The sequence below is a fragment of the Pempheris klunzingeri genome, chromosome 7 (assembly GCF_042242105.1).
Source record: "Pempheris klunzingeri isolate RE-2024b chromosome 7, fPemKlu1.hap1, whole genome shotgun sequence".
NCBI classification, from domain to species: domain Eukaryota; kingdom Metazoa; phylum Chordata; class Actinopteri; order Acropomatiformes; family Pempheridae; genus Pempheris; species Pempheris klunzingeri.
Window position 1 is genome coordinate 22,213,446 of NC_092018.1, and position 23,829 is coordinate 22,237,274.

The 23,829-nt window shown below is 43.3% G+C and overlaps 3 protein-coding genes across 5 annotated transcripts; 2 read left to right on the plus strand and 1 right to left on the minus strand.

Moving 5' to 3' along the window:
• The first annotated feature begins 126 nt into the window (after positions 1–126).
• rabl6b (RAB, member RAS oncogene family-like 6b) lies at positions 127–13,795 on the plus strand. 3 transcript variants are annotated; one of them, XM_070833433.1, is made up of 17 exons: positions 127–184; positions 309–519; positions 628–762; positions 1,152–1,199; positions 1,382–1,411; positions 1,807–1,859; positions 2,041–2,129; positions 3,099–3,239; positions 4,058–4,163; positions 4,351–4,454; positions 4,894–5,276; positions 7,524–7,677; positions 7,946–8,149; positions 9,717–9,966; positions 10,188–10,374; positions 11,182–11,240; positions 12,766–13,795. In XM_070833433.1, the coding sequence occupies exons 2-17, from the start codon at positions 390–392 to the stop codon at positions 12,958–12,960; spliced, it is 2,268 nt and encodes a 755-aa protein (XP_070689534.1). In that variant the 5' UTR covers positions 127–184; positions 309–389; the 3' UTR covers positions 12,961–13,795. The 3 variants fall into 3 exon arrangements, with proteins under 3 accessions (XP_070689534.1, XP_070689535.1, XP_070689536.1); XM_070833434.1 differs by having other exon boundaries at positions 131–213; XM_070833435.1 differs by lacking the exon at positions 1,382–1,411 and having other exon boundaries at positions 131–519.
• Positions 13,796–15,596: 1,801 nt separating this feature from the next.
• Positions 15,597–17,547, minus strand: LOC139204535 (uncharacterized). Its single transcript, XM_070834574.1, has 5 exons — positions 17,503–17,547; positions 16,739–17,023; positions 16,025–16,114; positions 15,843–15,865; positions 15,597–15,726 (listed from the first exon to the last, which is right to left on the minus strand). Exons 1-5 carry the CDS (start codon positions 17,540–17,542, stop codon positions 15,631–15,633), a joined length of 534 nt encoding a protein of 177 aa, XP_070690675.1. The 5' UTR covers positions 17,543–17,547; the 3' UTR covers positions 15,597–15,630.
• Positions 17,548–19,102: 1,555 nt separating this feature from the next.
• imp4 (IMP U3 small nucleolar ribonucleoprotein 4) lies at positions 19,103–23,531 on the plus strand. The gene is made up of 9 exons (XM_070833031.1): positions 19,103–19,172; positions 19,843–19,951; positions 20,070–20,153; positions 20,258–20,367; positions 21,172–21,304; positions 22,106–22,260; positions 22,356–22,450; positions 22,542–22,615; positions 23,193–23,531. Exons 1-9 carry the CDS (start codon positions 19,170–19,172, stop codon positions 23,303–23,305), a joined length of 876 nt encoding a protein of 291 aa, XP_070689132.1. The 5' UTR covers positions 19,103–19,169; the 3' UTR covers positions 23,306–23,531.
• The last annotated feature ends 298 nt before the right edge of the window (positions 23,532–23,829 follow it).

A 23,829-nucleotide genomic window follows, 5' to 3' on the forward strand; every position in this document is an offset into this window, starting at 1 on the left:
CGAACACATGATTGTGTTTGACAGGCTTTGCCTTCTGGTGATGAATACACCTTGAAAGGGATTGACAGTTGCCTCTCAGTCCTAACTTTTGTATTCTTCTGTTTTGTTTTTTTTTTGTCCACAGATGATGCTCAAAACAACATGGTAGTTACCTCCACCACTAACTGGCGAGCAAGAGCATCTAGTAAGATTTGAGAGAGCTGCTGCTAAATGGTCAATATTCAGTGATTTGGCATCATATTTGCTTCCAAGCATGGATCCTTAAACTCCCTCTACATCGGGATACGCTGTTATACTTTTTCCTCCAGTTTTTGTGTGACAGTTTGTCAGGCGAGCTCGGCTGTTCCACCACTGCACATTACTGTACAAGTTCGTGAAGCCGCGTCAAGATGTTTTCAGCGCTCAAGAAGCTGGTGGGGTCCGAGCCAGGGCAGCTCAGGGACAAGAACATCCCGGCCGGCATGCAGTCCATGAACCAAAGTTTGCAGAGACGCTTCGCCAAAGGGGTCCAGTATAACAGTGAGTAATGCAGCCAGTCAGGTCAACATCTATACCATTTCTGATTATAAAACAATGCTTCTTCATTAAGTTGATAAACTTCAATGTACAATCTCTTTCCTACTCAAGTGAAAATAGTCATCCGCGGAGATAGAAACACTGGAAAGAGTACTTTATGGCATCGACTGCAGGGCAAGAAGTTTGTGGAGGAGTACCTTCCCACTCAGGAGATCCAAGCCACAAGCATCCATTGGAATTACAAAAGTAAGTCACTGTCATTCCCAAACATCCCAGCTTATTTTATCTCATCAGCACTGCTTTGGTTACGTTTCTATTTTGGTGACCATTTGACATCTGCTGTTTGTGCCTTGGTGATTTGTTTCAGTGGCTCCATATCAAGGTAAAAAAAAAAAGAGAGAGATTGTGCGTCTAGATTTAGATTTAGCTTTAGATAACCGATTTTTAGAGTAGGTATCCTGTATTTGTGTTAGTCGCCTCATACTAAGCAAGTGTTTTCCACCCTTAGGTGTATCTTCTTGTGTTTTTAGTCACTGGATCCATATTAGAGTCTCTTAACAGCCTGTACGTTTGAATTATTTCCCTCTGTGGCCCAAGAACATGAATAATGAAAACACCATTTCTGTTTCTGTCAGCTACTGATGATGTGGTCAAGGTGGAGGTGTGGGACGTGGTAGACAAAGGTGAGTGTTGACACGCCTGCCAGTTAAAGAAGCAGACTTTCTATTGAGGCTTACCGCACTATAAGGAGTTCCACCTTTTTCTCTCTACTCAACCTGCTACAGTATGTCATGACATCAGGTGCACGGTTGCTTGTCTGTTTCTGTCCTCAGTGTTGATGTTGTCTTTTTTGCACTCATCTCAGGCCACAAATATCCTCTTCCTGAAGGTGTAGGTGAGCGACCCTGTAGTGTTTAGAAGCTGAACTGGCTTGTGTGTTGTGGGTTTGCCCCGCCTTGTTCCACTCTTATCTGAATGTCAATATTCTCAAGGTTTGGCTATTCCCAGGTTTGCTGTGTGGCTACCTGTCAGAGTTTGGCTGAGTTTTCTGCTTTGTCTAGCTACAGCCTGAGCGCCTGTACCATGTGAGCCAGCAGCGTGGATTTAACGGATCAGGCGTGTTAAAACTAGGCTGCAAGATGCTTTTCCACAGGAAAAGCGGCTGTGCTGCTCTGCTTGCTTTACTCATCATAAACTAATGTCAAGCAGCAAACTAAGCTGGACATTGTGATGTGTTTTGTTTCTTTTTCAGCTCGTCTAAACTTGACAGCTCTTCACTTGTTCTTTCAGGCAAAGGCAAAAGACGCGGAGACAATTTGAAACTGGAGAACGAGCCCCAAGAGGTGATTATCACATGACTGTCATGTGTTCAGGAGGAAAGGCTTGCTTACAGTTTGTGGGTTATGGAATTTGGCAAAGAGTTCTCATGGGATCTCTTAGTTGTCAACGTGTCAGAATATTGTGTTTCTCTCATGTGTCATTTGATCAATGCTTTTATTTAATATGAATGTATGTGTGTTGCAGTCGGACGAGGTGGCTCTGGATGCAGAGTTCCTGGACGTGTACAAGAACTGTAATGGAGTCATCATGATGTTTGACATTACCAAGCAGTGGTAAGAGTGTGTCTCAGTTGTTGGTCCAGTCTCAACAGTGAACTCTAATGCTACAATATGCATGGACAGATTAGGTTTCAGTGCGTCTGCATGTGTCTGTGGAGCTGAGAGTTTCCACTGGTGGATTCTGTTCAGCTTGAAAGGCAAAAACCTTCAAAGACATTTCAGCATTGCTAATTAAGGCGTCATGTCTGAGGGAATAGATGGAAATCTTTCTAAAACACTAACATGTCTCATTTAAGCACTGCTCATATGTTGTTGTGCCATGCTGGTGTACTTCCCTCGTGGTGGCAGTATTGGTATCACTTTCAGCATGTATTCGTGTGAACCTCTCAGGTGCACATTGTTTCTAGTTCCACAGAAGCCCTCAGAGTTGAAAACTACCCTGCTGTGATGTTGCATATTTGATCCGCGTTTGTACCTGTTAAAACCTTGGAAAAGTAATGTGTCTCTGTAAAACTGGTGTCTTAATGTATATGTATGAACCTTGACCGTATAAATAACAATAAACTTGATTTGTATAGCACCTTTCATACAAGAAATGCACTGTGCGCTTCACGTGGAGTGAACACAAAAACATTGAAAACATGAATGTAACAGAAAAATGAGACCAAGAAAAAAGATCTAAGTCAAGGTGAAAACAAATATATAGAATGCATAATGTGAGATAAAAGATAAAACCCATTGAATAATAATAATTAGAATCATAATAACGAAGTTATTAAATAGAATTCATAGGATGCATTTAATAAAGTAAAGTACAACATTTTAAAAGAAGTGCAGAGCAGAGTGCAAAAAAGAACTTCAGGATGAAGAAGAGATGCAATTTTAGCTTTCTTTTAAAAACACTGAGCGATTCCTAACCCCGGATGATGGAGCTAATGTGTTCCATAGTGTGGCGACGTGATGGACAAAGGCTGCAGGGCTTCTTCTTGAATCACTGTTGTGTTGCGTTTGTGTCAATTGCAGGACTTTCAACTACATCCTGAGGGAACTGCCCAAAGTACCCACCCATGTGCCGGTGTGCGTGTTGGGAAACCACAGGGACATGGGCGAACATCGCGTCATCCTCCCTGATGATATAAGAGACCTGATTGCTGGACTCAACAGGTAGAGATCACTGTGGTTGGGAAAAGGAACAAACACATTTATCAGGCCAAAAAACAAACTTGGCTGCTTGTGCCAAAAAAAAAAAACATTCTGTGTGACCCTCGATGAATTACCTTGATTAAACATTACCTTAATTAATCCATCTCATCTGGATGTTATCCAACATATAAATGTTAGAATATTAAAGCTGCATCACTCAATATTTTCAAGTTAGAGTTTGAGATGTTAAAAGGGGCCACTGGAAGTATGTAGTAGTATAGTAGTAGTAGTAGTAGTACATGGAGTATGCAGTGGTTCCTCTTTACTCTACGGATTTACCCACAAAATTGTCTCACCAACTTTGTTCTCAGAAGCAGCAGCAGGTAGCTTTTAGTGAAAAGGCTCTAAAAACTGCACTGCACACAACCCGCTCAGCACCAAGCAGCAGACAGACCCACTTAGAGAGCAGCTGGTGAACAGTGCAGCGCTCAAGGGCCAGACGTTTTCCCCCTGGAGTTTTGTGGACACCAAAACAGAGCTTCGTTCATCATCATTAATCAGGAGGACACCACCGTGGCTCCAAATGAATGATACTGTTGCCCTGTATCTCCCGGAGGAGTAAACAGTCACATTCACCAGCTTAATAAAGTGATGACATGTCAGGTTGTGAAGCTCGTTCTGCTGCCCCCATGAGGCCAAATGGATGTGTCTTTAACATGTTTACAGTCTTCACTACGATGTGACGAAGGGGATTGCAAGGACATTTATGCAGCACATGCATGTACTGCATAAGTCAGGTGTTGTCGTGAAGGATAACTAGCATTACTTGTGTTTTACAGACCAATGGGATCATCTTACATCCACTATGCTGAGTCCTCGATGAAGAACGGCTTTGGCTTGAAATATCTGCACAGGTTCTTCAACATCCCCTTCCTGCAACTACAGGTAATTTTTCCTAATTAGTCATAATTAGTATCGAAATATTTTATTTTGTTTAGTTGTTTCATCCTCTTCTGGTTTCTAAGGATTTGAATCTTGTTTTACTGCGTGAATATGAAGTCCTGACCTGAGCTCCTGTCCTATCCTGAGCTCCAGTCACTCATGTCGGATTTATGTATGTATGCATGTGCAGAGGGAGACGCTCCTGAGGCAGCTGGAGACCAACCAGTTGGACATGGATGCCACCCTGGAGGAGCTCTGTGTCCAGCAGGAGACTGAAGATCAGAACTATGAGATGTATATTCTGCTTTTCTCTCTGCCAGTGTACTGTTGTACAGAGCCCCTAGAGGGACATGAGCAAAAAGCAGAACTTTCTGCTGTACACCGCTCAGTATTCTGTGTGAGGAACACAACAGTTCAGCGTGTCGAGGCGGTGGTGGATAGTTGGATTTTAAAATGCTGAGCCTGCAGAATAATTTGACAGAAAATGTTTATTGTAATGATGCTGAGTTCCTCTTGTGAAACACATTTGTGGGGTTCCTCTCCACTGTATTTCTTTGTATCCTAGAATATAGCTGGTGTGCATGTTTTTGAGACATGAACTGTTTTACAGCACAGTACCATGTTGAGACGGTTGAAATATTCATGAGGACTTTTCCTGAACTGTCCACACAGTGTGCTCCTAAACCCAGATATTACTGCAGTTTATTAACCATCCCTGTTGTGATGTCTGCAGTTTCCTGGAGAACTTGGAGTCTCGCAGTAAGGGCTATGGCTCTCCTGGTCCAGCTAACGGACAGAGTCCCTCCTCTGGCTCCCAGTCCCCCATTGTCCCACCCAGTGGGGCCTCCACAGGCAGTTCCAGCCCCAGCACCCCTCAGCCTCCCATTCCCTCCCAGGCGCTCCCACAGTCCCCGTCTGTGTCCACCTCCTCCGCTCTACCTCCCTCGGCAGCGGTTAGTGGGGCAGCTTCACCAACTGTTGAGTCAAAGCCATCAGCCCAGTCACCCGAACACCTTCAGTCCTCCGCTGCGTCTGGAACAGCGGCCCCCCAGAAACGTAGCTTCATCTCCCGCTGGTTTGGTTCATCTCCTGCTGAGGCTTCTGCCTCTGCACCAGGTGAGTCTCTTCTACAGATTACACAGCATACATCTTGATAGTTGATAGTTTGTATATTTGCTGTTGTCCACCTCCACATTGTCACCCAAGGAGAATAAGATGAAGCCACATCGAGGATCGCTCAGTGGATGAAACTATATTGTTCTGTGACCATCAGTCACTACAGCTTTTGGTCACACAGACCAGGAGCCAATGGTCAGCAAGAGGCCACACATACACACTGCGTTGTCAGCACTGATGTAATTGCAGTGTCTTGTGAGCGTGTGTGATGAGCGGCCCAAGAACCATACAGAGGTCTTCCTTCACCGCTTGTCTTTTGGTCTTTTAGGTCATTTCTATAACACTTCCAAACTGAATTGGATGCACCAGATTAATGTAAAGGCTGCAGCATTGCAAACTCTCACACACACACACATTGAATGTATGTCCTCTCCTGATTGAGATCACTTTTATCATCATCTTTAATGAATCAGCATCTCACGACAAGCCGTCGTATATTTACGCTGGTCCTAACAGTGCCTTTATTATTAGTGTAATGCCGTAGTGAAGCTGGGTTCCATCTGGTTAACAGTAACTCCGTGAGTATGGGGGGGGGGGGTTTGTTATGAAGGAGAGGGATGGAAGGCGTGGTACTAATTGTGCTTATTTCATTTTTTTAAAAGTTGAAATGTCTTCCTGATTCAGTCTACAGAGCTTCCATATTGTTTTTTTATTAGTCCTAAGAAGTGTAGGTGCAAAACAAAACCCTAGGATCTAGTACAAACATGGTAACAGTAAGTATTACACATACACATCAGTGGAGTCTGGCAAATATCATTCTATACGTGGGTGAAAGCAGCCCTTTAATATGACTGGTGATAAATAGAAATTCTTCAGTTCTTTAGCAGTTTATTAACCTAAAATAAGAATACTGCGTCGCTTTTAGCTATTATGGGTCCAAATCCTACAGCCAGTCAGGGAAACAATAATGTTCGCTGAATGACAACCGGCATATTATAGAAATAGAGGCTGATGCGTGTCCTTTCAGCCTGCCTCCATCTCTGCTGATGTCCTGAAGCCACAGATCTCTTCTTTCACTGTCTCTTGCTGTTTGGGGAAGAAAATCAGAAACTGCAGCAGCTTTTGGACTTGGTGCTTCTACTTTACCCAATTCATTTTCAGCGCTTGTGTCACCCTAAAGGGGGCGCGTTTGTTCTGGTGACAATGATATCACCAATGTCTGCTCTTGTGTATACTGAATTGTGTGAAATTTTTTTTTAGATGTTACATTTACCATATGTCACAACCATGAACAAGTTGTAACCCTAATCCGTTTTATAATCTCCTTCATTTCCTATGCTCAAAGAAACTAAAATCACCCTGTTAAACTATGAAACTCTGTGTATGAGCAAAACTTATGTTGATTCCTCTGCATTAAACTCGTACAACCGCATTACAACAGCTGGCATGACAGAATTGATTGTTTTAAATAAGGCATCCAAACAAATAGGATTTGAATGAGAACTAGAACGGGACACCTATCTCTGAATGGAAAAAAGCCACCATAACCCTGCCAGATAGATGAAGGTCTCAGGTCTGAAATAATGATGATGAGTACTGTTGGGTTGGACTGTCACAATATCAGATTTTGACCACATGATTATCATGGCCAGAAGTATTCCCTATAACAATACTTGATATTTTCATGATATTATCATGAGTGCATTTTTAACATGATATGAATTTAATTTTTTGAATATCAGTACTGGTATACTGTGACACCTCTACTGTTCTTCTGAAACACTGAAAACCTCTCTGACTGCCTATCGTGTTATCCAGATTACTGACTCTACATGAATCAGCCTATGAAATGTTATGTTATACTGTCATCATCTGAAAACAACTGGATGCAGCCTTTTTCACTGTCCTTTCTTCTGAAGCAGTTGGGGAGTTGGCCAGTAGCTAACTGGCTTATTTTCAGATGAGCTTTTGCACAGATTTTCACAGAAACTTACAGCCCATAGTAAGCAGTCACAAGATGAAAGAATTTGAGAAATGCAGAGCTTTTGAAATGATCACAGGACTGGCTGGTATTGAAATGTCATGTGATTTCACTGTGTCATTGGAGGTACAATGACACAAGTGTGATTAACAAGGCAACACATGGCAGTGCCGAGAGGGGGGCTTTTTAACCTGAGAGTGTAGGTTTGAATAAAGTGAATTTATTTGATAGTTACTCACATTAACTGGGCTCCATGTTTTCCTCAGAGGACTCGTCTGCACCAGTGTGTGCCACCAATGTTCAGAGCGTGGATGACTTCGTGCCAGATGAGAGACTGGATAAAAGCTTCCTGGAAGACAGCCTGCCCTCAAAGAACAAGGTGCCTCCGCCTGCACCAGCGCCGGCTGTGGACAGCGACAGGTGAGAAGCTTACAGATACCTTTGAATTGGCTTGATAACTGTTTGGGACAAAGATGGAATTTCTTGATGTCCTACATTTCCTGTTTTTTTACATATAATTTGATATTAGCCTTTATCATATCTGTTAGAATGTATTGGGTTTAAGAATGCGTACACATTTGTACATTGGATGTAACTGAGGGTCCTGGGTTTAACAGGCACCTGCAGTAGGAGACCCTCTAAAGCAGTAAAGCAGAGTGACCGTTCTCTTGTTCTATCTCTGTCCCAGTGATGGGGAAGACAGAGGAAACCCCATGGTGTCTGGTTTTCAGGATGAGCTCGATCCTGATGACAGCGAGCCCAGCCTTCCCCAACCCAAGACCCTGCCCCTCAGTAAAGATATCACTCTGACCAGTGACGAGGAGGAGGGGGTGCCAGCGGCTCCCACTGTCACACAGGACCAAGACGTGGACAGCGAACCTGAGCTGAAAGCGTAAGTCCTTTCCCAGAATTCAGCAGTTCATAGAATTGAATGTAAATATGTGTTGTGGTCCATGTTGGAATCACCAGGGATTTTAGAGGAAATGAGGTCATGGGGAGCCAAAATAAGCTTTTACCAACCAGTTGGTTACTATTAACAAGCAGCATCTTAAATGAACCACTGCAGAGCAACAGATGTTATTGCTTTTCTGTACTTTCATAAATGCAGATACAAATACAAACACAATGCAGAAAAGAGAAAATGACCTGCAGTAAAAGGAATGGCCCCGATTCATGTTGCTGCTGCAGTCAGGGCCTTTCCTAAAAAGAAAAAGAGCCAATTTAATTGATTCAGTCTCATAAATTAACTCAGCTATCAATTTGGTATTATGATTAATAATTAACTTGATAACTAAAACCAAAATTACCATATTGAAAGCTAAGTGCTGCAGCTGTTAGCTTATTTTATTTTAACAATCTGACTTCTTAACAAATTTGAAAATGATTTAATTTGGCACACAGTGTATACAGTTATGCTCTGCTATATATGCCCAGTTAGAGTTTGTTAGCAGTGGGAAGAAGAAGGTCCTTCAGTGTGCTGCTTCTCAGCCTGTTGCTGAACCAGGCAGGAAGAAGGTTGTGCTTCTTTGTCCTTGCTGTCCTGGTTGCAGGATGGAGGAATCCGGTCGCTCCTCTGTTCCTTGCTAGTCAGCAGCTCGGTGCCGCTGTGCTCCTGTTGCTCTGAAGATCAGCTGGCAGGCTTCGCTGATAAACTTGGTTCAGGCAGGGCTTCGTGTCGCTGCCATGAAAAAGGTGGTGTGCTCTCGAGAAGTCTGAGAGAGAGAGCAGTGGGGGAGCTCTGGTTTTGTGGCCTGAGGTTGTAGGTTCATGTGTCATGCATTGACCAATGGTGGCTGTAAAGCTGGGTCCAGGGGTGCATTTAGCACACGTGTGAAATTAAAGGAGTCTGGGAAACTGAGTTCAGAGAGGGAGCCCTTTTTGCTCAAAAGACAAAGAAATATGTAGTCCTCACCATTTCTGATGGAGCTCAACCACATTCTCTTGTTGGTATACACCAAACAGAAAATCAAGGCAGAGACTTGCTACATCCTGTTGTGGTATCAGTAGTTTTTCCTATGACTTCTCATGTCAAAACACAACTTCCCTTATTCCATTTGACGACATCTGTGCAGTTATTCCTTTTCATTTCTTTCCACTGTGACCAGATGGCGCTCAGATTACAAAGACTCCCAACCGTGGTTTACTGTAAACTTGAGTATTAACAGGCCTGAGATGTGAGTCATTGAAGTGCTGTGGTGTGTCTAGATGATTCTAATGCGGTCAGTCTGCACACTGGTATCGGCCATGATGGACACTGAGTTCCTGTGTTTTCTATGATAAGATAGATGACTGAGAATTTTCGCTGCTGCTGCAGCAGAAGATCAAAGTGACACAAACAGATAAGAAAAAGAAAATCGGAGCAAAAATGTAAAAAAAATAAGTGAAAGAAATGTATACAATGCATAGAGTATAAACTAGTATCATATTGTAAACAAATACTCCCTGTCGCACTGATTCAGGCCTGTGATCCACATAACGAAACCAAAAGCTGCAGAGCCCAGAGGCCAGACTGCAGCACCCATCTCCCTCATGTTAACTCCAGCAGCAGCGCAGCCAGCCCGACACCAAGGCAAGAAGAGGGGAAGCACGCCCAAAGCTGAGGACTCTGATACAGACCCCGAGGCCCCAGTTGCTCAGCAGATGCTCTCATTTGTCATGGATGACCCCGACTTTGAGTCTGAAGCATCAGACACACCAAAAATAGCAAAGGTAAAGTAGAACAGATTCACCATTGCAGCTGATACACTCAGGTAGTCATTCAGTGAACTCTCCACAGCATGATACAAATCAGACAGAACGCTGACACTCCAAAGAGGTTTTTAACAGCACACTGCCACATCACACGCCTTTACTTCTGCTCCGTCTCTTTTGGATAAATGAAATATTTACATGTGTGATTGTACGTTTTTGGCTGCCCTGGTTCTTTGCAGGACACATTTCCTGTCAGAGATGAGCTTCTGTCTGACCTCTCCGACGATGACATGCAGTTAGTCAAGGTGTCAGAACCCCTGAAGCCCACTGTGATCTCCTTCAAACACAAGGACGACACTGACCTGTTTGGCCTCGGCATCCAAGAAGAGGCTCCCGGAGCCAAAGACAGCAGCGAGGAGCAGGAAGGCAAGTCATGACATATCTGTCCATGTGTTTGTCTAACTCTCGACTCGTTGCGGTTAGTAAATTATATGTATGTCTGTGTGAAGCTCATGATTTGAATGTGATTCTGGTTGGTGGAGGTGTGTCTTTTTGTCATGATTTTGAAATGTATTTTCAGCTAACTGGTTTTGATGAAGGTTACTGACTGAAGGAACAGGGCAGAGAAAAGTGTGTGAGTTAAAAGAAAGGGTACATTTGAAAGCACGTTCCAGTCTTCTGTCTGTATTAGAATAGAGAAGTGAGAGTGCCTTTCCCTGGTCACCAGTGGCTCAAGCAGATGTTGGCCTATGTCTTCTGGACAAAAGGCAACAGACCCTTATCTAGCGTGCCGTACAGCTTTTGTACCCAGTTATTTTCCTCACATCAGTTGGCAGGAAGTTAGTGGTTTAACTAGTGTGGCCTTGACGTCAGTCAGTGCTCAACCACCAAATCGCAAGTACCAGACAGCATGCTCACTCCAAGAACTGGTGGTTATCCAGGTATTACACATGGTCTCTGGTCATCCAGAATAACAGAACCATAGTTCCCTATACAGGTACATGGGGAGGGTGATGTCTCACCTTGAATATTTTATGTTTTGAATTATTGGATGTTCAAGCAGCAAAGCATAAAGTTTCTCCTTCATTATGTTTCAGTTAAATGGCTGAAAAACCTGCGTTATCTCTTCTTTGACAGACTCAGTAGACTCATGAAAAGACTTAATTTTAGCATATTTAAAATACGATTAATCTGTCCATCTAAGACTGCTATATGGATCTGCTCCTCTTTCAGAGAAGGAAAGTAAACACTCCTCCAAGGAGAAGAAGAAAAAGAAGAAGAAAAGCAAAGAGGTAAAGTTGTTTTCGTTCATACTACGTGCTGTAAATGTGCTGCTCAAAAGTTTGTGACATTTTGGAGTTTTTTTCTGATTTCCTTATTTAATCAGAACGATTATTTTCTATATGAAATAACAGGTGTAGGTTTATCAATTCAATATACTTTTAAAAAAAAATCAATTGGGTAGTCAAGACTAAATTAAAAAGAGTTTTTGGTCAACTTATGTAGGTGCAAAAGTTAGTGAACCCTGGGCTGCATTGCTTAAAACAAGCAGTTAAGTAGAATCAGGTGGGACTAATTGGTGGCTAAATTAACCACTGAAATGGACCGATGAAATGAGAGATGTTTAAGGAAGAAAGTGCGCATCACTGATTGAAACAGAGATAAAACCAGGTCACTTTAGTCTTACCCAGGTGAACCCATACAGGTCAATCATGCCGAGAGGAAGAGAGATCTCGGCGGACCTCAGGAAGAGGGTAGTGAAAGCACATTTGTCTGGGGAAAGCTATAAAAATCATCGTTCCACCGTGAGACAGATCATCTACAAATGGAGAGCACTGAAAAAGACTTCTAAAATATCAGCAAAAGCCACAAGAAAAATGATAATTCAGGTAAAGGCCAACCCAAACACAACATCTAGGGACTTGCAGACCTCTTGCTGCATCTGGGACACGTGCTAACCCTTCCACAATAAGAAGAAAACTCAATCAACATGGCTTACATGGAATGGTTACTAGGAAGAAGCCTCTGCTCACAAAAAAGAACAAAGCTGCCTGTCTCAACTTTGCCAGAGAGACCTGGAGAAACCTGAAGTCCATTCTGTGGACACGAGTTCAAAATTGAACTGTTTGGTCACAACCAAAACCGCCATGTTTGGCGAAAAGTCAGCACTGCATACCACCAAAAGAACCTTCTGCCAACAGTGAAGCATGGGGGTGGGAATGTTAAGATCTGGGCTTGCTTTTCATCCTCAGGACCTGGACAACTCCACAAAGTCCAGAGAATCATGAATTCTGAGGAATATTGTAAAATCCTGGAACATAACCTGAAGCCATCCGTTGTGAAGTTAAAGCTTGGCAGAAGATGGATCGCGCAACATGATGATGATCCAAGATTCGTGCTCTGGATTGGCCCAGTCAAAGTCCTGACCTAAATCCAATTGAAATGCTGGCGGGACCTGAAGCGGGCAGTTCATGCCAGACGCCAAGGAAGAGTGGGCAAAAATCCCCCAAAGTAGATGTGAGGGACTGATGATATGGATTCTACACCCATGAAATGAGTGTAGATGAGTTTTTCTTAAATCAACCACTTTTGTTAAAGACTGACAATATAACCATTTCCTTTGTTTGAGTCCATTATTTGGATTGTATCGTGGATTGGGGTATAACTTAACATTTGATAAGGTTATTTTAGTATTTTTTACAAAAAATCGGAGCATCGCTGTAGGGTTCACAAATGTTTGAGCAGCACTGTGTGTGTCTGTATGTCTAAAAAGAAAACTAATATCAATTCAATAAATTATATTCTTCTGTTTTTAAGGAGGATGAGAAGAGCAAGAAGAAACACAAACACAAGAAAAAAGAAAAAGACGAGGCTGCAGCAGCAGCAGCAGCAGACGAGAAAAAGAAAAAGAAATCCCGGACCAAGAAAACAGAAGTGGACGAGTTGGAGGACTTTCTGGGTGGAGGAGCAGGATCGATCAAAAGAGAGGACGGTGATTATGAAGAGCTATAAAAGCTCCTGTTTTAGGAGGCAACGGAGCCGCAGAACAGCAGCGAGGCGCGTGGTCGCTCAGAAACCTCCTGGTTCCTTGACTTGTATGCGCATAAAGCAGCATCTCCAAGCCATACGCAATACACAAGGGTACCGACGACACCCAGGTAAAATAACCCAGGACTCTGCTTTACCTGTATGTTCTTTCTCACTGATTTACCCTAAATGCACTACTGCTATCACTTCCATTCCAACCAGTAGGAAACAGCGAGGAGGCCTGCGTGTACTGTTCTGAGTCATTAGAAGATTTCTTTGTACTTTGACATGACTGGATATGTTTGCTTAATATTTCCTTTGATTTGATTTGATCCACTCTGAAAGCGATCCACTCCCACTGAGCTGCTGTAAATAGGGTTACCATTCTGTCTGAATGTTTGTGTGGTGGCTGTAATCATGGAGAGCATGCTAAACGTGACCGCCGACTCTTAGAGACTCCGTAGTGTTTTGTCTGTTCTTTCTTTCCTACTTGTTGGCTTAAATGGTAAATCATGCTCATTTAGTCTTGTGGCTCTAATAATGCACCCCGAAGAGAAATTCACAGTGAGTTGATTTTAAGAGTTTTGCCCGTTACTACAAAGGAAATGCGTACGTCCACACTAAGCCGGCTGAATTTGAGAACATTTGGGATTTTTCTTGCCTCATCTGCGCTGAGCCAGCATTTGTCTGACCTGGAGTCAGAGAGTGGATCTGTCTTCAGATCCTGGTTGCACATTTCTCCGTGGACCAGGAGCTTAAAGTTAAGAGGAAAGTCTCCTCCTCCAACCGTCTGTGATCACTCACCTAGTTTTCCTTGTCACCGGCGTGCACGCACTGCTCCTCACACACTAATGTAAATGAGGTTTGATGCCATCTCTGTGAACAGTGACTTTGGAGCCAGGCGTGCTACAGACAGAATCATAGCCGTGGCTGCGACGCCCCCCCCCCCCCCCCCCCCCCTGTGCACCCTAGTCTTTTGCTCACCCACACACTCCCCTTCTGTCTGGCAACTAGGAAGGAAAAGACAGAGCCCACTTTCACCAGCCAGTGGCCTCCAGGTTCACTTTCCCTCCTAAAACTGTGTTTACATCCATAGATATTTGTGGTAGGTTCTATGAGGAGGAACAGCAAGTCAGCAAGTCAGCAAGCACTCTAAGACCCTTTCACCCACTGGTCAGAATAGCCGGCACGAGTTACTTTCCAGCCCTGTTAGCGCAACTTAGCGATTAACCACATTGGTCTGCGTCAGCCTGCTGGCTACGTACCAATTTTCTTCTTCTGTTCTGCAAATGCCTTAATGGAGGTTACTACAAGGGAACGACGCGCCGCTATCCTCATGAACCATTCTTAAGTGTTCTTACTGTAAAGTGTTCGGTAGCTCGGTTGGGTTTCAGTTGTTGTCCTAGCTTTTTCTTGGTGAAACTATCTCCACCATCCTTAAGGCCTGTTTGTTTAAGGTTGCAGTGAAACAGTGCTTTTTGTTTGTCCACTGTTTGTTCGCCTCATTGGACAGCAAACACCTTCCTTATACAGGAGTATTATGAAGTTCTGTTAATATTTCTCTGTAAGTAACATTTCCAGGATTTTCTCATTGTGTTTATCCTTGTGTTATTTATTGCTTCTCTCCTGTTTTGTTGCTGAATGTCTGACTTTGTTTGTGTGATTTGTGCTGAAACTGCCCTCGACGATGCAGCTTTTTCTGGGTTACAGTTGTTTGCATTTCCTAATTTTTTTTTTGCTGCAATTCATCCACTGCTGGTTTACCTCCACTGCTTTTAACCACATGTATGTGGTGACATGAACTGCTAAACATTTCACCTGTCCTTTCGTCCAACGCCTCACACTGCGTTGCTCATCACACACGGCGAAGACTGCAGTATCTTTCGCGTACTGCATCGCTAAGAGGTTTCAAATAAGAGACACGGTCTCGCATCTGAGACAAACTATGTGTATTTTTAGACAAACTGACAGATTTCATACAGTTTCCATCTCCCTTACACACACACACAGTTGCCCTGTTGGTTCAAAGAAGTTGTTTGATATTCCAAAGTTGAAACTATGCAGCATTGATCCTAAATACTGTATTTTTTTTTTTTTTGTCTTCTGTTATGTGATTGAGGATAAATGCTGACAGCACAGTTTCAAGCAAAGCATGAGACTTAAATGTACAGCAAGAAAAGAATGTATAAAGTATATAAATAAATCTATATATTTGAAGGGCCTTGTTCCAAAAATGATGTCTACACCATGTGGAAACAATGTCACTGAAGTCCTATGAAATGATGTTGACAGGAAATCACTGTAAAAGTCTGCCGTCTAAAATACGAACCCTTCTGAGAGTGGATATGCACTTTGGAAATACTGTGTTTCAGCTCGTGTTCTCCAAATGGATGGATGACATTTTGGAATGAAACCCTTCATTTATTTTTCACCCCATGACGTGTTCCATCTTTACACTATGTGTGAGTTTGCCTGTGTTTGGTTTGTCCAATAAATGCAAACTTATTTCTTCATAAAGAATATTGTCTCTCTTTTTTTTTAAGAATTTCACTCTTGAAACAATTTGAAAACTGAGCGGCAAAGGAAGTTGCCCCTGTCTCAGTATTTTTCTCAGTGTCTTGATGGGGCTGAAGTGAAGCCATCTGATCATTTCCCTCATTGCTGCAGCTCGAAGGCAGCTGCTGCGTTCTCATACTGTGGACTGGCCAGAGCCCCGCTCTCAGTAACATCATCGTACAGCTCCTCGGCCTCCTGAAGACGGGAAAGAAAACAGCGTTACACCAACTGCTCTCAAGCTGTCCATGATGATGGAAATCTATTAAGAATCTTAGGAACTTAAATGTTTAGCTGTATGAAAAATGTTTCACCTCAGAAATGTGTTTCGTTGTTGCTGTGAAGGAAAGATCAGAGAGTTTAGTCCCAGTCCTCCTGTACTGACAGCTGACAATGGACTGACTTGTTTTTGTGGTATCTGCGTTGGCCTTAGATGACTGTACTCCTGGCCGTTGGCTCTCTCTAATGCGTGTCTGACATTCAGAAAATGACTTACCTCTGGAGTAAATGGTGATGAATATGGTCACAATGGGCAGCAGGGGCAGCAGAACCCAGCGGGTGAAGCTCCAGATGTAAGCACCACTGGCTGCGGAGGGAGAAACAAAAATGGGCTTTGAAAAGAGATGATTGTGTGAGATATATATGATTAAACAGGATTATTACAACATGTACATATGCAACTTTTGCAGGTTAGAAAAACCTGCTTGAATTCAAGCTGCACTAATCAATATTTTACGTTAACACAGAAAACCACTAAATATAATGTAAAGAGTGTTCAAAAGTGACATAAGCCCACAGAGAGTTATCACCAACTTTGCTGCTCAGCTTTGTCCTCTTCAACAGACAAACCCAAGCATACAGTTAGTGGGTTTATCAGAGCACATTTCTGTTTTGTGCTGCATCCGAAAACTCCACCAGGAAAACCCCTGGTGCTGCCGATAACCACTCATCAGTCATTGAGGGTCACAAAACCAAACCAATGATCCATTACAGGCCAAATCAAACGACTCCATAGATCAGACGGGAGCTGCAGAGTGGGTGATCTTTCCTGTGGGTTCATCACTGCGAGCAACACCTTTCACATTAGTCATGTGATAGAATATCAGTATCATATGATTAGTGCAGCTGTAAAGATGGGTTTGATGTCTTATTATGTTTTCTTTGTCTCTGTATTATGTATTAAGGTTAAAATTGAATCTCTTGTACTCACAGCTGTGAAAGTAGCCTTCAGCCAGCTTGATAACTGTGTTATTTTTGCTCAGCACGCCACACCAGTGCACCCCCCCTTCACGTGGCTCCAGCGCTGCCACAGTGAAGGAGTCCGAGCCCTGGGTCACCTCTAGTTTGCCTCCATCCACCGAGCGGGCTCTGTGGCTGAAGGTGAGGCCGGAGCAACACTCATCGGAGTTCTGCCTGCACCAAACCCTCGGCTGGCCCTCGAGCCTCCGGTCATACGGGCACGTCAGCTTCTGCCAGTGCACCGCCTCACAGAACGCTGCTCACAGTCAGGAAGAGGACAGCACAGAAAGCAGCTGGTAAACTGGATGACCTCCTGCCACTAAAATACAAAAGAAGCCTGACCCTTGTAAGAAACGTTAACGTCCTCACAATAGTCAGCGTCCAATTCTTTATTCTGTTTGAAAAAGCCAGACTGCGGTGTGAATTTAACTGACTGTGTAGCTGCTGCTTCATGCATTTAATTTCTGAATAAATGTAGTGGAAAGCAATTCCAAATGAATGAAGACGTAAACCTGTGCCTTTACTGGGTACTCGGCACCAAGATGCAATTTTATTTCTCACAATCTGCCAAATGGCTTTGTTCTCACATCAATATCATTTTTTGCTCTGGATGTCAGCCAGTCGCACAATGTTCGTGGTCATCTTCATCTAGCTAAATAAAGCAGCACGGTAATCTAGGACTCCAGATTTTAAATTCACATTTCTGAATTTGGACTCTTGAAAATCGTCACTTACCTGCAGCCAAAATCAATTTCAGGAGATTTAGAAGATGCATAACCCAAGCACTGAGTGAGGTTATGCCTCACAGACTAAGGGTTCTGCTCAGATCTAGCGAGGAGGAAGAGAGACTGTTTATTTATGTGACAGAGCTCCAGGAAATGTCTGCCCACACAGATGCTGTTATCTTCATGCTCTTCATGTTCCACAGGGTGGTGGAATCATGTTATCTTATCGGGTAAAGAACTGGTTTAGTCTTGTCCTACCTCATATTAGTAATAACCTGTTGGAACGATAGATTTTTTTTCTACAAAGGCCCTTATTGCTGTGCACAGTCAGCAAAGATGCATTTTCTGAGCCAAAGACACTTTCTCTGGCTCCCATCCCACCTGCAGGACACCGAGGAGACAGCTCCTCAACTCATAACTCATACCCCCCCCACACACACACACACACACACCGACCACCCCACACAACATACATTTACATAAACTTACAGTTTTGAGTTTGCCTTATTTCTATTTTATTTATTTACTTTACCTTTAGGTCCACTGCTACGCGGATGACACACAGCTCTACATCTCCACTAAACCCGACTCCATCATCCCACCTTCCTCCCTCACCAACTGCCTCCTTGAAATAAAGCTCTGGTTCACACTAAACTTCCTCAAATTAAACAGTGATAAAACAGAAATGTTACTAATTGGCTCTAGATCCACTCTCAACAAATCCCATAGTATCTCCACTCCATCTGACCACTCCTCCATCTCCCCCTCCCCTCAGGTGAGGCGTCTGGGTGTCATCCTCGACAGTTCTGGTTCACTGCCTAGTCACTTCCCGTCTTGATTACCTTAACTCCCTTCTGTTCAGTCTCCCCCAAAAAACCAAAAGCATCCATAAGCTTCAACTGGTCCAGAACTCAGCAGCTCGTATCATCTCTAGGACACCTTCCACTCATCACATCACCACGTCCTGCAGCAGCTTCACTGGATCCCCATCACCTATCGCATTCAATACAAAGTCCTGCTTCACACATTCAAAGCCCTCCACAGCCTCGCCCCTCCGTACCTCTCTGACCTCATCCACGTTTCTGCGCCTACCCGCACCCTCCGATCTTCTTCCTCTGTCCATCTCTCTGTTCCCTCTGCTCGCCTTGTCACCGTGGGGGTAATCCAGACTCAAAACCCATCTTTTCACACTTTCCTACTCCCTCTGATTCATTTTGCACTGCTACTGTATTTTATTGCTTGTTTTTATACCTGTTTTATCTATTATATTGTATGTTTTATTTGTATTCTGTACGGCGACTTTGTGAGCTTTGAAAGGCGCCCTAAAAATAAAATGTATTATAATTATTTTATTCATTACCTTTATTTTTCATTTATATTCTTTTGTGCTACAGCTGTACTGCCTGTTGTCTTGTCTGCTGCTATAGTTTTTTTTTTTTTTTAATCATTGCTGCACTGCCTGCTCTACGTGCCTTTTAATTGCCCCCTGGGGACAAAATAAAGTTTTTTGAATTTGAATTTGAGTTTTGAGTCTCGGGCTTTTATTCTGAAAAGCTTGCTGGCCAGTATCGAGCGCTCTCATTGGCTCTTCTGTCAGCCAATGGAGGCAACTCTTGTATACACGTCCTCCTATGTCCATGTGAGCTGCGAGAGATAGCTGCTAGCTAAAGAAAAATCATGGTAAGTGTAGAAATGGTAACTTTTAGATGAGCAGCAGGTCTTTTAACGGCTGACGGCACATAATTAATTTGCCTTTAGTGTTCTCATTGAATGTTAACATCACAGTCTGCTCCGCAACTTGTTTAAATGTTGTCGACGTTTCAGAAAGAAGCGAATATGTATTATTAACTGGTACGTTACGGTAGCTAACAGCCGGCTAGCTACATTCCTCTCATGTAATATAGTCAACTTTTTTGGGGCGGCGTGAAGACACCCAGAACTGCATTTAAAAATCCAGTTAGTCACACTTGATCATTCTTACAAACCCGCATGCCTCGTAAAATCCGACTAATCGAGGTCTGTCATTGGTCGTGTAACGTTACACTTGCATACGGCGTAAACTTAAGTTCAAATCGCCCAGCAGCACTCGGTTTAAATCAGTGTCAACTTCAGGAGCGTCATAAGAAGTGTGTGGAGTGTTACAATACTTACCCATGATGCCTTGAGAATCATTTCAGATTGATTTCAGCTTTATGACATCAAACGTGACTACTTCTTAGAAATGGACAAAAATGTCGTAATATATTTTTGGATGTTCCTGGCATGCCTCTGAACCAGGCCCCCAGGAGAGCCTTGCACGTCTCTGCTGGAGATCACTTGGCCTAATTTTCTTGATGTCCTGTTCTTACAGCTACGCCGCGAGGTGAGACTGAGACGAGAGTACCTGTACAGGAAGGCTCAGGAGGACAGGCTCCGAACAATAGAGGACAAGAAACAGAAGCTGAAGGGCGCGCTTGATGGTAGGGTGGTGGCGTCGTCATCATCAGCTTGTATTTTGCGTGACAAGTGTGAGCGGTGTAAAGGACCCTACAAGTCCTGGAATAACGCAAGCTGTATTTTTTTTTTCTCTCTCTGCAGAAAATCGTCTTCTTCCAACTGAGGTACGCAAAGAAGCTCTGCAGCTACAGACTCTATTGGAGTACGACGATGAGGGGGCAGAAGGCTAGTGTTGTTTTTCCTCGCTGTCGTCGACAGCATCCCATCTGATGGCACCAGTGTATCACCATTTGGCCCATGTGTTGATTTCTTGGGTCGTGTCTGTGCAGGTGTCAGCTCACACATGGACGATGAGTATAAATGGGCCGGTGTTGAAGATCCCAAAGTCATGGTCACCACATCGAGAGACCCCAGCTCCAGGCTTAAAATGTTTGCCAAGGTCAGGCCACTTCTTCTACAGTGACTCGCTCACTCAGCAGAGGGACGTCGAGATTGCCAGGCTGACCAATAACTCTGAGCTGGGCGCTGAAACTTTACAGTGACACAGTTTCTGAAAACGATTATCAATTGTTTCTACTATTTATAAAGAAAAGGGAGATGGTGTGTCATTAGGACACACACCAAATAATTAGTACCGCTGCCTAAAGAGTCTTTGTCAGAGCACAACAGGCCATCTGCACGTGCTAAATGTGACATTTACACACAATTCAACAGATATGAAAGTTTCCAATGTTGCATGTCAAAGGAGGATCACCCACTGTCATGCATATTCTTTTTCGGGCCTTAAATGGACTAAAACCTTTGCAGCATGCAATAGGTAAAAGACAGGGAAACACCTTTGACAGGTTATCACTCCATGACAGCACAGGCAGACAGGGCCAATCCTGGATTCACATTTAGGGCCAGCTTAACATCGAGGTTTGCCACCAACAGTTACTGCATCTTGATAAATGCTGGTTTAAAAATCTAATGTTGAACAACAGAGACATCCGAGTTCCACGTCTTTCTCCTTTTTTGTATAATCCCATTCCTGTCTTTGATGGATTCCGTCTTCCTATACTTGGCAACATGCCGTACGACCCAGTTCTTTTGAAATGTGCCAAATAGTTTAAATGCGCCTGAGCTGCATGCAAGAGAGAAGAGCAGGGCCAAGGCTCAAACAACTTCCTCTTTAACTGGCTTTAAAGAAATACTGAAAAGAGAGCAGAGGGTAAACAGGGTGACTTATGGACACTTGTTACAGGAGGTAAAGCTGATGTTCCCCGGAGCCCAGCGCATGAACAGAGGAAACCATGAGATTGCCGCACTTGTGCGAGCCTGCAAAGCCAACAACGTCACAGACCTCGCCATCGTGCACGAAACAAGAGGACAGCCGGGTATGCCCGTTTTCTTCAGTCCTTTCTTCATTTGTCATGTTTCTACATGTGATGTGCATCTGAGGCTTTGAGCAGGTAGCCCCTCCAGCTGTGATTGGACATACTACAGTAACCGCATGAAGCAACCACTAACGAAGCACAAGGTGTCTCCCAGTTTTATACTATACACTCATTCTAAGCAGGTTATGAGTATGTAGTGTGTTCAAATCAGAAAAATGAAGTTAAGTATGCTGGGAAAAGCCAGTAGGAAAAATTCACATAGGAAAAGGAACAGGTGCAAATCATTTAAAAGTAGGTGTGAATGGTGGTGTAACATCAAACTAGTAGTATTGGGTCTTTGGAAAAACATTTAGCTTTATTTTGTTTAATCAGCACTTGTATTGCATAATCTCTAAATAGGGGAACTTTCATTTCTTGTACATGAACTGCAACAGACTACTCTGTGAATTAGTATGTAGTTCACTGTGTATACAGTTACTGTAGTGTAGAGTCAGGGCACTTTAGAAAACAACATTTTTGGGTGAATTAAAAAGGGAGATCTATTTTCAGGGCAAACACACACACACACACACACACACACTTTCTGTACATTTTTAGCTCCACCAGCGGTGTGACTCCTGGGCTGTCGGCACCATCAGTTTGGTCGAGACTGAAATATCTCAACATCTATTGGATGGATTGCCATGAAATTAAGTGAATTAACGTTAATGCTCCCTACAGGATGAATCACAGGAACTCAGTTGCCATCAGCCTCAGTTGTGGTGTGCTAAGACACTTCTTTTTGTCCCTGTATCTTTACAGATGGCCTGGTGGTGTGCCACTTGCCATTTGGACCCACAGCTTATTTCACGCTTTACAACGTGGTAATGAGGCACGATGTCCCCGACATAGGCACCATGTCTGAAGCGTACCCCCACCTCATTTTTCACAACTTCTCCTCGCGACTAGGCAAGAGGGTGAGCGAGCGCTGGACCACGCACTGTAGACATGCCTCTGATAGTCTCTTTCGCTTCTTGTTTTTGTGTACGACTAATTGATTCTTCTTGCGCAGGTATCGAATATTCTCAAGTATCTTTTCCCAGTGCCAAAGGAGGACAGTAGGCGTGTAATCACATTTTCCAACCAAGAGGACTTCATCAGTTTTAGGTCAGTCTGAGCAGACTCCTCAGCGTTAACACCATACAAACTCGAAATTTAAACAGTACTGTGAGTACAAATGCTTTTTGTTTTATTGCAGACATCACACCTACAAGAAAACAGACCACAAGAACATCGAACTGACAGAAGTAGGCCCCAGGTTTGAAATGAAATGTAAGTACAGATGGATAAAGAGAGCTTTCACAGGCTAAGTTCATCAAGTCCAGATTTAGGTCCAGGACCTCTGGATCTAGTTTAGCACTACGGCTGGATGTGTGGTAACTTATCATGAACAAAACTCTTGGACGTATTGGTGACCAACTTACTAACTAATGAGATACAACATGTGAATATCAGAGCTTTGCGCGGTGAAGGAACATCTTTCCCGTTGGAACTCCAAAGTCTTCTTGTTGCGTCAGGAGCCAGTCTAGCCATGTTACAGGAACCAGGAAGAGGGAGACTGAGTAACAGACCCATTCGTTTGAAGGCTTAACCCAAAGAATCGTCATCGGGGCTCATTTTGACCAGAGCCACAATCCACGTTACAAAATAATCTGTAATGTGGAATATGTGTTTGCACATAATTGATTGGCCAGATCACTGTGTTGCTGGATGATATTGCATTGCAAGAACTGTTGAACCGGGTTAACTTGGTTGGTTGAGGTCCTTTTTAGAAACATTGTTTTTTTTCTGTTCTGTAGCACTGTTCAGTTAGGATGTCTAAAATGTTTACGTCTCTCCTTCTGTCTAGTGTACATGATCAAACTTGGCACCCTGGAGAACGAGAGCACCGCCGATGTGGAGTGGCGTCACCATGCATATACACACACAGCTAAGAAAAGGAGGTTCCTCAGCGTGCAGTAGGAACCAAATAAAGCACGATCAAACTTTAGCTGTCAAAACTGTGGACGTAGACTTTGGACCATGTTTCATAAAATTCTCAAAATGCGGAGGTTATGAAATGACAAGTGAGGCTTTGTTAGCCTACAAAACATGACTAGAAATGTAATCAGTGAGTGAATTTATTTTTTTTAAGTAAGTAAGCTAGGGTTTTGACCTAATACTTACTGTACTGAGTGTATTATAACTGTTGTGCTCTTTTGTAATAAAAAATAGTTTCCAATAACCTACTCTGTTGGCTCAGTGCTATTTTGTTTTGCCCACAGTGAAAAGTTCACACTAATCCATATATTGCCAACTTGTGTATGTATATACATATGTCCATGTGCAACTGTATCCTGTAAGTGGATGCCTAACAAGCCTGTCTTTATAAAGCTGACTATGTATGAACATACATGAGAAATAACAGTGGTGCATCCCTGCTGCTAATTGTGCAGTATAATGTGGACCATGTACATGACCAAACACTGAACTCCCCCCTCCCCCCC

Excerpts from the sequence above, each read along its gene's own strand:
- imp4 (XM_070833031.1), top strand. Across the intron at positions 19,952-20,069 it reads GCTGAAGGGCGCGCTTGATG|AAAATCGTCTTCTTCCAACT; the intron begins GTAGGGTGGTGG and ends CTCTCTCTGCAG. Across the intron at positions 22,616-23,192 it reads CCCCAGGTTTGAAATGAAAT|TGTACATGATCAAACTTGGC; the intron begins GTAAGTACAGAT and ends CCTTCTGTCTAG.
- LOC139204535 (XM_070834574.1), bottom strand. The coding sequence starts at position 17,542 with ATGCATCTTCTAAATCTCCTGAAATTGATTTTGGCTGCAG. Across the intron at positions 17,024-17,502 it reads GAAATTGATTTTGGCTGCAG|CGTTCTGTGAGGCGGTGCAC; the intron begins GTAAGTGACGAT and ends GACTGTGAGCAG. Across the intron at positions 15,727-15,842 it reads CAACGAAACACATTTCTGAG|GAGGCCGAGGAGCTGTACGA; the intron begins GTGAAACATTTT and ends TCCCGTCTTCAG.
- rabl6b (XM_070833433.1), top strand. The coding sequence starts at position 390 with ATGTTTTCAGCGCTCAAGAAGCTGGTGGGGTCCGAGCCAGGGCAGCTC. Across the intron at positions 5,277-7,523 it reads GGCTTCTGCCTCTGCACCAG|AGGACTCGTCTGCACCAGTG; the intron begins GTGAGTCTCTTC and ends TGTTTTCCTCAG. Across the intron at positions 8,150-9,716 it reads AGCGAACCTGAGCTGAAAGC|GCCTGTGATCCACATAACGA; the intron begins GTAAGTCCTTTC and ends GCACTGATTCAG.